The sequence below is a fragment of the Balaenoptera musculus genome, chromosome 7 (assembly GCF_009873245.2).
Source record: "Balaenoptera musculus isolate JJ_BM4_2016_0621 chromosome 7, mBalMus1.pri.v3, whole genome shotgun sequence".
Taxonomy (NCBI): Eukaryota; Metazoa; Chordata; class Mammalia; order Artiodactyla; family Balaenopteridae; genus Balaenoptera; species Balaenoptera musculus.
This window is the reverse complement of record NC_045791.1, coordinates 74,829,856-74,842,113: the sequence shown is the minus strand read 5'-3', so window position 1 is coordinate 74,842,113 and position 12,258 is coordinate 74,829,856. Positions and strand designations below refer to the sequence as shown.

The window sequence follows — 12,258 nt, the reverse complement described above, 5'->3', positions numbered from 1 at the left end:
TTTATCTTTCAAATTAGGGTAATTTTTAATCTTTTGAGAAGAGTCTCTGTGATAGTAATGAAGACCCTTGCTTTCTATGACATGAAATATGTTGCTCTTATGAACAATGCAGCATATACTATGTCTCATACTTAATTACTGTGAATTCTCTACTACATATAATTTTTTTTTAAATCACTAGGTCACTGCTTAGAATATGCTACTATGTTGGATAAAGAAGCCAAACCATACAAAGTTGATCCTTTTGTAATTATGGTTAAGTTTCTGTTGGGGTAAGTTTTATTGTCTGTGATAATGATTTTAATTTTGTTTTATATATAAAGTATTATGTTTGACTCAAATATGAAGGATAAATTTCCATACAAATAAGGCAATTGACTTGTTTTATTAAATGGACTTTTTCTCCTAGGCAAAGGCCTAATAAGTACATCAACATTTACTTCAATAGTTTAGAAGTAATTATTGAACTTATATATATACACATATATCAGTCTCAATTTAGACTATAAATATACCAGGACTTTAACATTTTCAAAAGAATGTATGTGGTACATGAGCTTTGGGTGTCCCAGATTCATGGACACAAAGCAATATAGGATATTGGTGAAACAGTGCCTCAGAACACTTTTTATTACTTCCCATACAAAGTATATTTTAGATCTCTCTACCCTACTTAACATCGCATTCTTAATTTATTCAGGTTTTGTTTTTGTTTTTGTTTGGTTAAAAACCATTACTTAGATGTCTTTTCTTCTGTCTTTATAACTAGCTGTTGGCTTTCTAACTTAAAAAAAAGACCAGTTATTACTTCATTACAAGGATCAATGAGAGCAGTAAAGCTGCATTGAGACTGGAGACTCAGATCCTTGAAGATCACTAGACTCGCTAGTTCCCTACCAGGAATTGAAGTTTGTTTTTTCAGTATAATTATAAATGAAATATCATGGTACTCTGGGGACTGTAGTGAATGGACAAACACTTCAAACATTAAATCCTTTAATGAGAGTTGTTGGGGTTTTTTTGCTTTTATTGTATTATTTGCTTTTATTTTTTGTATGTTTTCTTTTATCCACAGATACAAGTGGTTTAAAGAATTTTGGGATATGTTATTGTTACCAGAATTAGATGCCATCGTTTTAACTAGTCAGAGTATGTGTTTCCCCCTTGTATCGTTGATTCTTTTTCTGTTTGGAACATGTACTGCCTATTGGGGTGGCCTACTCTCTTCTATGTCTGTGAGACTCCTTTCTTCATTGTGGCTGACTTTGAAAAGGTAAAGAATGAATGACGAAAACCTTTCTTATTGCTCTTAAGAAAAAAACTGTATTCTGATAGGGAACCTTAAAATTAACTTGCTTTCACTAAACTATAATTTCTAAGGAAAAATGTATAACTAGCAAAACATGGGGTTAGTGTTCAAACTTATGTTTTTGTCATGTTATCATTTATTTCAAGTTAAATGCTACATTTGATTTTGACCATAGTGCTCAAGAGTTAATCAAAAAAGTTTGACAGATTACACAAGTATTTTTAAATTTCACTGTTGTAAATCTTTCCAAGGGTGAGTGTTTCTCTGGCAATGCTTTTATATGTTGATTTTCAATCAAACCTGAGACTCCAATCTTGATATTTAGGATCAGATTAGATGAAATGTATAAGAGCTCCAGAAACATTGCCTAGAGGTTTATTATGATCCAAAGACAGTTTGAAGTTGCTGGTATGCTCTTTTGGTAAACCAGTGATCTAGTTTCCATTTCCTCACCAGCCGTGTTATGTGATTTACTGTCACAGAGTGGATTATGGTATGATGCTTCTTCCTCCACCCTTCTGAGGTGCTTCTGACATTAACACCATCACATGTCTGAGTGACCTCAAGACTTTAAGAACAAAATTATTTCTCTTCCTATCAAGATTGGAATTGTATGGCACAGGGCCTATAATTAATAATTATCTTTAATAATCTTTTTTCTTTTTTAGTACATGTATTACCCATAGTATATATAAATGCAAGAGAAACTATCACAGTGTATAAAAGAATTTTAAAATATGTGTCACCCCTCACCTTTGTTTTAAAAAGCCTGTTTACCTTATAGTAATACTTGCACATTAATAAGGAGAGCCTGGCGGAGCACTGTATTGTTTTCTGCTTATATGTGACTGTGTAAATAATTGTTAATATGCTTTTGAAAGCTTTACTCTTGTTATTCCAGGCCCTCTGAACTTCCTAAAGATATCAAGATAATATCACCAGACTTGCCCATTTTGACAGTTGTTTTGATCATAGTTAGTTGGACAACTTGTGGAGCATTTGCCATCCTTCTTACTTATCTTTACTATGTGTTTAAGGTATGTCAAATCAGTAAAGTCAGAAGACCTGAGCTTTGTATCAGACAGGCATAGACTTTCCCATGGGTGGTGTTAAAAAATTTTTTTTGATCACTGCTGTTATATAACAGGCCTAAGTGTAAAGTTTTTTTTAACATCTTAGCTATTTCAAATATATATAGTTAACTGTAGAACTGAAGTTACTAATCTGAGTGGGTTTCTTTGTTAAAAACAAAGGGAGGGGAGGAGATATAATCTGTTCCATATTGCTTGATGCTCTGGCAAGTAATGTTAACTTATTAAAAAACATTTTACTAGAACGGTTTTTATTCACACCTCCCTTTAAACGTGGATAAAAGACAAAACAAAAAGTTATGTCCGTGGGATCAGGCTGTCAATCATGCTGAAATAATGTAGAATGTTACAAATGTTGCTGAAGAATCACAAGACAGGATAAAAGTAATTAAGCTGACAATTTTACTGAGGAAATGAAAAACACTTCTAAGAAGGCTGACAGCTTTTCAGGAAAATCTACGTTATACAACTGCATGTTCTCCACATTAATCTTATGTAGAGACAATTGATACTGGAAAGGATAATAATTGTTTTCTTTTTTTAACAAAGGTTTATTTGCGTCTGCATTTAACGCTAATACATGCACATTATAGATTACTTTCAGTTTACAAAGGAAAAATATGTCCATCAGAAAAAGCTATTTAGAATTATTTTGATTTACAAATATAAATTAATTTGATTTATAAATATAATATTTTTAGTTTTTTTAAGTGGATATTTCAAACAACTGACACAATAAGCAAAACTTTCTCAAATACTTAAGCAAACCTAGTAAATTTATAGACTTTCTCAGGTTCTTGTAAACATTTCACCACCCTATATAATTGAGTTCCAGATTTTCAAAGATTTAGATTATATAACACATGTTAAACTCTTTATACTATGCTGAATATAATCAAATTTTTGACTCACATGACACTTTAAGTTGCGATAGCAAGGCACCATTCAAGCATAGGCTCACACAGTGTGGAAGATATAGCATTATATCCTGGCCCCAAGATACTCTAGAATTTTGTATTATTTTGTTTGTTTTTTAATCCATGATAGCAAGTACATGTAGTTATTATTTATCTTTTCTAAAAGAATGTTTTTAAATGTTTAAATGAATTTTTATTTATTTAGGTTTTTAAAATTTCAAATTACAGTGCTTCTCAATTTCAGTAAAAATGGTTATGTTTTATTGTTTCAAAATAAAAGTAAAATTAAAGTCTTTTCTTTTTCGTAGATTGTTCATCTGCAAGCCAGCTTAACAACTTTTAAAAATAGCCAGACTGTGGTAAGTTTTATTTTCAAAACGCTATATCACTTTAGTATGAAAGAACATGGGAAAATATAAAAGTTTATTTTTGTAAAAAAAGGTTAGGACTTTACAGTATTTAAAAGGTTTTATGAATTTAAATAACTTTAAGAAAAGCGAGCCTAATGAATATTAAAATAAGACTTAGATTGTCATTTAATTTGATCTTTGTCAGTCCTTAAGTTGTTTTTGTTATCACAATTATCTTTTAAATTTTATTTCAAGTAATTACTTGAGGATATATTCTTAGCAGTGTAAATAGCAAGTCAAAGGAATAAAAATTTTATAACTGATAACTGCTTTAAAATACTTTCAAACAAGATAATTTCAGTATTTTATATCAATTTGGTAATGGAAAGATGTATTTATTTAGCTGTTAGATAATTGAGTATGATTCTAAATAAAATAATAAACTTAAATTTTACTTAATATCTTGATATTTTTACTTTATTGCTTTGTAGAACCCCAAGCACTCTAGAAGAAGTGAAAAAAAATCCAATCACCATAAAGACTCTACAGTACACCATCTCCGTTTATCTGCCAGTGATGCTGAAGATAGTCTTCGCATGCACAGTACTGTGATTAACTTATTAACATGGATTGTATTACTCAGCATGCCATCTTTAATTTATTGGCTGAAGAATCTTAGGTGTGTTTTATTTATATAATTATAATTTATGTGGTTCAAACTATAAATATCTGTAAGTAGAGACTTGAAGGACTCCTAATGTTTCATAAAACTTTCTCAAGAACAAGAAGCTATCACCTGAAATTTATTTTCAACATATTCACATTTTCTTCTTTTCCATGAGAATATAAACTTCCCCAAAATCTGCCCAAAAGGGGAGGGATTGTATTTTCTTTAGCCTTCTTTGAGTCTAGAAATATGAGAAAATGTGCTTTATTTTGCTGACTTATAGTATTCATAATGCTAGTGCTTTATATATTTTTCAATTCACAATCAATTTTATATTTTCTTAAATTTGAGGGGAAGAAAAATGCTTACATTTAAAATAATAGAAATAACGAAGGAAGTGTGTACTTTTCTGATGTGTCCTATACGTTGAACTAAAATAAATGATCAGCTGTTTTACTAGAAAACTGTCATTTGCTTTGTTACCTGATAAGTGTCCTAGGTTAAATGAGAGCCTAAAAATGCTCTCTAAGCTTATTTCTAGAATATTTAGTTATTGGTAAATTGTCTTTTTTAAAAAACCACGTTATCCAGTTAATAGTTAACCCCTGCTTAATATAGTTTTTAGAAATGATGTAAAACTTTCAGATTATCTAAATACTGGAAGTTTTTTTTTTTTTTTTTAAGTTGGCTGAATCAAAATAAGTTCAGTAAATTAAATCACAGGTCACCAGATATTAATATCCTTCCTTTGCCCCTTATTTTAATCAAGGTGCAAATTTTTGTCCACAGATTTGGGGAGAAAATTACTTGAGAAACGCCAATTTATGATTCTAGAAGGCTGTAGACAGCTACTTTATATAAACCTTCATTTTTTCATCTTTTTTAAATAGAGCAGTTTAAGTATGTTTTAAATAATTTGTTTTATAAGATATTATTTATATATGACCTTTCAGGCATATACTTATTGTAAAAAGGAAGTGCTTCCAGATGGGATATTTTCATTTCCTTTAGTAGTTACTGAACATAATTCTCCATATAAAACCTTGAGTATAAAGATGATGTAGAGCAAAATTTATTTATCAATGATTTCTTGAGCTGTTTAGAGCTCTCTTATATCCAGATTGCTATAGGAACGTTTTGAAATGTATTTAATTGATTGATTCTGAGAATTTAAAATGATTGGCAGTGCTTTGTTGATTTATGTTTTATTTTTTTCTTTTTGACATAGGTATTACTTTAAACTTAATCCTGATCCATGTAAACCTTTGGCATTTATCCTTATTCCAACTATGGCAGTTCTTGGAAATACTTACACTGCTTCAATAAAATCAAGGTATAGTATTTTAATCTTTTTTTTTCTCACATTTGTTCCTGGTCTTTATCATAGTTTCATGTCTGAAACATGTCTTTCATTCCTAATTACTTGGACTGTTCCTGAAGGTAAAGCTATAATAGTAATTATGGTTTATGTGCAAATACAGTTTATATGCAAATGTATTATATTTGTTTCCTTAATTATGCATTTTATTTGTTAGGATATAATCATTTTTTTTCTTTAAAAAGTTAACCCTTGAAAGATATGATATCTAAGGTTTGCTTCCAAAAAATACAGGAGGAGTGGAAGTGGGCAGTAATATAGGTATAGTAAGATTGGCCATGACTTGATAATTTTTGAAGCTGGTTGATGGGTCCATGAAGTTCATTATACTGTTGATCTACTTATGAATATGTTTAAAATTTTCCATAATAAAACTTTACTTTTCATTGACCGCTTGTTTGCTCCGGAAGCCTTTTCAGTTGATTCTGGCAGATAGTTGCAGATATTCTAAAGTCAGGCAGATCTGGGGTTTCAGTCTAAGGCTCTGTGTCCTTAGGTAAGTTTCTTAACCCCTCAGTGTCTCTGTTTTCAGAGTAAAAAGGTGATAGCCTTTCCTGATAGTATTTTTCTTTTAAAAATAGTGTCTTATCTTACATGCTCCTCTTAGGAATTAAAGATGGTTCCTTTTTTATTTGGTTGAAGTTTTTTGCTGATATTAAATAGGGTGAAAATTTGCTGAATAAAAGTCCAACTAGTATTTTTCTGTGGTTAAAATTTAAAAGAATAAACAAAACTGGTGATTTACTTAATAGAATATTTTTCTCTTTTCTAGCGAAAATTGACTTGTATTGATCTTTTAAAAAATTTTGGACAGTTAAAGTAATTTTTCATATAATGAATTTATCTAAAATCACTTAGAACACGTTCTCAAAACTGTATAAAAGATTGACATGTTCAGTTTTTGCTCACAATGTAGGTTACATTATAATGTATATTTCTGTCTCTTTACAGTAAATTGTTGAAGACTACTTCACAGTTTCCACTTCCTCTGGCTGTTGGTGTGATTGCTTTTGGGTCAGCACACTTATACAGGGTTCCATGCTTTGTCTTCATTCCTCTTTTACTCCATGCATTATGCAACTTTATGTAAGATTGGATTTAAGGAATGATAAAGATCAGTTATGCCTTTAGGTCCAGTAATAAGAGGGAACACACAGATCCATCAGTGTGGACAGCAAGATCCTTTGGAGAAGACAGGTCTATTTTTACAATGTTGAAAATAGGAAATTAGTTTTGTAATGCTTGAGGAAAGTAGTTGAAGCATGGTTTTGTTTTGTGGTATGACATCTGTGTACTAGTCATTATGAAAAATCAGTAAAAGGATAAGGTAGCCTCTGTCTTTGAGGACTCTGCATATCAGCTAGTCTGCTTGATTGGCCATACCAAGATCTTCTCCTAAACACTCAGTAAATGTAGCATTGTTTGTATCCTCACCTCAAGTATTCTCATTTCGTCAAACTTTCTTCTGAAAAGTGGGTTACTTTGTATTTGCTACAGTATACGTGTTGAAAAATAAGTCTTAAAAGATTAATGAAATTTAAACTGTTTGCTTTCTCAGAAAGGAAATAGCCACAGTCTTTAGTCAGTTTTTGGCAGCCATAGTGAACAAAATAGATCTTTTGTTTTCTTACACCTATGAAAATACAACTTTAAATTCTAAGGAGACATGTTTTCTTGGTAACCAGCAAGATTGATGAATGGAAACGTAATTCAAATTCAAAACTCAATGAAATTTTCTTGTTTCTTTTCAAATAAGAATCTTACTTTGTATTCTCAGTGAATATCAGTAGACTACTGAAGAGATGTATTGCTAAAATTTGAAAAAAATTTTCATAGATATTTACTTATAGACATTGGAGCAGTTCAGTCATTCAGTCTTTACCATTTTATTCAATTCACTGACCCCATGGTTGTCAAAAGTGCCTAGGGTCATGGGTTGTTAAAATAACTAAATTCCAGTGGTCAGAAAATACTCTACATTGGCACAATTTTTATTTACTATGGAAAGAAAATCAGCATGATGAAATGCAGTACCACATTTAATGTATAAAATTATACTATTAATGGAATAACAGTGGAAAAACTGTTACCCCATTAATAGCATAAGTATAAACAATGAATACCTGAATAAGTTGGAGTGTTTAGCCACTAGGTTTAATAGTGGAATCTTAATTTGCCAAGGTGATTACTATTTGACAGATAGAGAGTAATATTTACATTTCATTTCACATTTCAGCTCACTTTTTGGAAGTAGGTAATGGAGCTAGGTATCTTCGCCTTAAGATAGAATTAACTCAAGGCTGGGGTATACCTGAGTGATAGAGCCCTTCCTTTAGATGTGTATGCTGTAAATACCCCAAACCTTGCAAGTATAGTCCTTAAGTCCCAGTAACTCCACAGTTGTACCTGTGAACTTGTGTCCTTGTTAGTGCCCAGGGATGTCCTAGAGTACCAGGTTCATTTTACGTGCCATTGCATCTGGATTCCATTACAACCTCTCAGTTGTTACTGCCTATTAGAAGGTTACTCCCACTTTACTGCCTGTAGAGGGTTACCTCACGTCTTTTCTCATTTGTTCTTCGGGTTCTTGCTGTTTCATCATCAGTTGAAGATGGCCTTGCTATCATCTCTGAGAGTTTTAAGTTTGTTTGATTCCATTGTTGTCTTTTCCAGCTTCATGTTCAGTGTTCATATTTTCACTTATGAGATCATTAAAGATAAGTGATAACCTCATAGTAGACATGGCAGGCATACCAGGCTCTTGTTTGTTTGATAGAAGCAGCAAAAGGGATAAAATACAGAATGCTTGTGTGTTCAAACCTGAAAGGAAAGAGAACTTACCAGATTATATATGCACTTTCCCATGGCATACCACATATATATTTAAACAAGGACACATCTGCCTAGGTTTAGCTTATACATATACTCATAACAACTTTTGTACATATGGTGTTGTATTTCAAGTTTTCACCCATATGTAGTTGCATTTCAAGTTACAGGTTAACTATGTCATTTAACTATTTCTGAATTTGAATTTAGGTCCATATACAGAACTTAAGAAAATTCATTAATTTGAATCTTCTATTGACAGCCATAATCAATGTGTTTAGATGATCTAAAGTCTCCTTGTTTAGTCATTCCTGCTCTTGAATAAAATGTAACAAGCTTAAATTTCTCATTTGTGAGTAGTACATTAGCTTTTTAAAGCAGCAGACTAGGCACATTAGTTTGCATGAAAATAATTTCATGTGAGTGTCATTATCATCAAGTCCTAAAGTCTTATTTATTCCAACAAAATATTTTATTTTAGGACTACAAAAAGGATTCTCATTAAACATGTTATAAACAGCAGTAGTTTGGGGTTTTTTTACATATATTTAATATTATATGTATACACACACACACACATTTTGACAGAGTCTTCATCAAGTCCTAATGCACTTTAAAACCAAATAACTACCAGAGATGAGAAAGTAGGCTCTGTCTGAAGATTAACAAAACTGATGTTTCTATCACTTGAGAAAAGGAAAGTCCTTTGTCTTTATTTATTTATTTTTTTAATAAATTTATTTATTTATTTATTTTTGGCTGCATTGGGTCTTCGTTGCTGCACGCGGCTTTCTTTAGTTGCGTCGAGCAAGGGCTACTCTTCCTTGTGGTGCACGGGCTTCTCAATGCAGTGGCTTCTCTTGTTGCACAGCACAGGCTCTAGGCGCGCGGGCTTCAGTAGTTGTGGCACGCAGGCTCAGTAGTTGTGGCTCGCGGGCTCTAGAGCACAGGCTCAGTAGTTGTGGCTCACGGGCTTAGTTGCTCCGCGGCATGTGGGATCTTCCCAGACCAGGGCTCAAACCCGTGTCCGCTGCATTGGCAGGCGGGTTCTTAACCACTGCGCCACCAGGGAAGCCCCCTTTGTCTTTAAATTCACATTATTTCAACCATGCCTACAATCTATATTATTAGCTGGCAAAACAACACAGGTTTATCAGAAATGTTACCAAAAATGAAATTGTTCATTGGCAGTTAGGGATTATCTAATTTAGCAAACTTCTGAGCTCTGTTGTTATGACATTTTTATTTAGATTTTGTTTTTTGAGTTTTGAGTAAGTTTTGAACTTATAAAAATTACTCCTGGATCCTATTGTTGATACCTAGACCAAATATAGACTGGACAGGGCAAACAGCGAGTACTTTCAGTGTCTCTAAAGAGTCCTCTGGAGTTACTACTATTATAATTTGGAACAGATAATATGATAGAAATCATTAATGCTCTCTTTTCTTTATCTTTTTCATGTTGGAAATTACACAGGTTCTGCTAGTTCTTTTCTTGGTTGTCACCAGAATGAAAGTATTTAAAACGGTAGTCCTAAAAAAAAAATTTGTGCCTGGTTAACACTGATTTTGAGTCTCTTCAATATATATATTGATCATGTGTTAATTAATCTTTAATTTTTTTTCATATTTTGCTCAGATAAATTCAGATGTATATAATGGAATACATTTTCTTGTTTGAACTACACTATAATATCTGCATGATTATACAGTAAGGAAAAGAAATAAAGAACTATAGTCGGCCTAGTAAATGTTTGTTGTTGATTATCCTGTCACTCATGCAGATGGTATACATTTCCACCATACACACATACTTACATGAGGCAGATTGTCTGATTTGTTCATTATCTAGTTCCTATTCTTTTCTAAACTCTTCAGACTTTTCACTTATAGCATAGTGTATTCTTTTTACCTCACTGCTTATTAGCATCTCTTACAGAAGGTGGTCAAGGGAAATAAAACTCAATAAAAGGTAAAGCTCAATTTTCAGTTTATTCTTGAGAGCTCTGGGGAAATGGGGTAAACACAAAGATGATGAGATAAACTAGGGCTGTTGATTCCCAAATCCCCAGGCAATTCAATTAGCCTGTATTTTCATCTTAAGCTTTAGGTCTAAATTAGTGTAGTATCTTGCTTTATTATGAGGTTTAGTGCAAAACCTTGCAGTGCTGCATTTGCAATTTTTTAGGAACTTGTTATGAAAATCAGTTGGGAAAAATTTTTTTAATGTGTTGGGGCCTTCTATGACTAAGGCATTTGTTGATTATTTTTCATCATCACTTTTTGTTTTCTCTGTGTTTTATTTTTATAAATTTATTTTATTTATTTATTTTTGGTTGCATTGGGTCTTTGTTGCTATGTGCGGGCTTTCTCTAGTTGCAGCGAGTGGGGGCTACTCTTCGTTGCGGTGCACGGGCTTCTCATTGCAGTGGCTTCTCTTGTTGCAGAGCATGGGCTCTAGGCACGCAGGCTTCAGTAGTTGTGGCTCATGGGCTCTAGGCACGCAGGCTTCAGTAGTTGTGGCTCATGGGCTCTAGGCACGCAGACTTCAGTAGTTGTGGCTCACAGGCTCTAGAGCGCAGGCTCAGTAGTTGTTGCATACGGGCTTAGTTGCTCTGCGGCATGTGGGATCTTCCCGGACCAGGGATCGGACCTCTGTCCCCTGCATTGGCAGGCGGATTCTTAACCACTGCGCCACCAGGGAAGCCCTTCTCTGTGTTTTAGATTTGTGAAATTACAGGAAACAAGATACCTTGTGTAGTTTGTGGGGAGGTCAATTTGGAGAGTATAGCACTCCCCAGGAAAAAGGAAGCAATAAAAGTATCTTTGTATTATGAAATTAGACTCAGACAGAAAACTTCTTGCCACATAAGGTAAATGTAGAGGATACTATTACAAAATAGTAAGATGATTGGGAGCTGAAATTTTATTTGTCTTTTTGAGCAAAGAACATTTCCAGTTCTGTAATGAACTTTTACTTACACATTATTAATCATGCATTCTTTCACAATATATTTTAACAGCCTGAGGAAATAGAAAGTTTGTGAGACTACTCACATTCTTTACTTTTAATAAAGATAATAGGAAAGAAAAGTCAGGCCCGTAATCCAAATCCGAGTATGTATACTCTTAAATGCTCAAGAATTCACATTTTTGATAAATAAATTATGAATACAGACGACTGAATTTTATAATTAATAACTTAGTCTTAAGAATGGAATAAAATTTGGAAATAGTGAGAATAAACTGTTATTTAATTTATAGTAGAAATGTAACAGTACCCCTGAATTGATAATGTTGCTTTCAAAAGTTAGATGATATTCTGAGCTACATCTTGATTACATTGTCTGTAGTTGAAAATTTTTAAATCAAATACAGTACTTTCTAAAAGTGTTTGGCATGTTACGTTGCCAAAAATGACTGTTTTAAAATACCAAGTAACCAGTTAATTTCTGATGACTTTGTATAGGACTTGATATATGTGAGTCAGATTTATTCTGTACTCATTCTGTACATTGTAACTTTGAACACTTATGAAAAACTGTATCTGTTGATGTAGTTTTATTAGTTAGTGTAAATTTGTTTGCATATTTGAACATTAATCTTAGTTTAGGAAATCTAAACCTAACCATTTTTGTAAGGTTCATATGCTATTTTTTTTTAGTGTTATCTTGGTTTTTAGTATTTATATAGTAGAAATGTTACTAGTAAAAATTT

The 12,258-nt window shown here is 32.4% G+C and overlaps 1 protein-coding gene across 3 annotated transcripts in view; it reads left to right on the top strand.

Moving 5' to 3' along the window:
* The window catches only part of PGAP1 (post-GPI attachment to proteins inositol deacylase 1), a 73,986-nt gene extending 64,681 nt beyond the window's left edge, over window positions 1–9,305 (top strand). For all 3 annotated transcript variants that reach the window (XM_036858786.1, XM_036858787.1, XM_036858788.1), the window contains 7 exons: window positions 182–272; window positions 1,076–1,273; window positions 2,211–2,346; window positions 3,626–3,676; window positions 4,159–4,346; window positions 5,563–5,667; window positions 6,664–9,305. In XM_036858786.1, coding sequence (XP_036714681.1) covers window positions 182–272; window positions 1,076–1,273; window positions 2,211–2,346; window positions 3,626–3,676; window positions 4,159–4,346; window positions 5,563–5,667; window positions 6,664–6,802 — 908 coding nt within the window. In that variant the 3' untranslated portion in view covers window positions 6,803–9,305. The remainder of the gene's footprint in view (window positions 1–181; window positions 273–1,075; window positions 1,274–2,210; window positions 2,347–3,625; window positions 3,677–4,158; window positions 4,347–5,562; window positions 5,668–6,663) is intronic.
* Window positions 9,306–12,258: the final 2,953 nt, after the last annotated feature.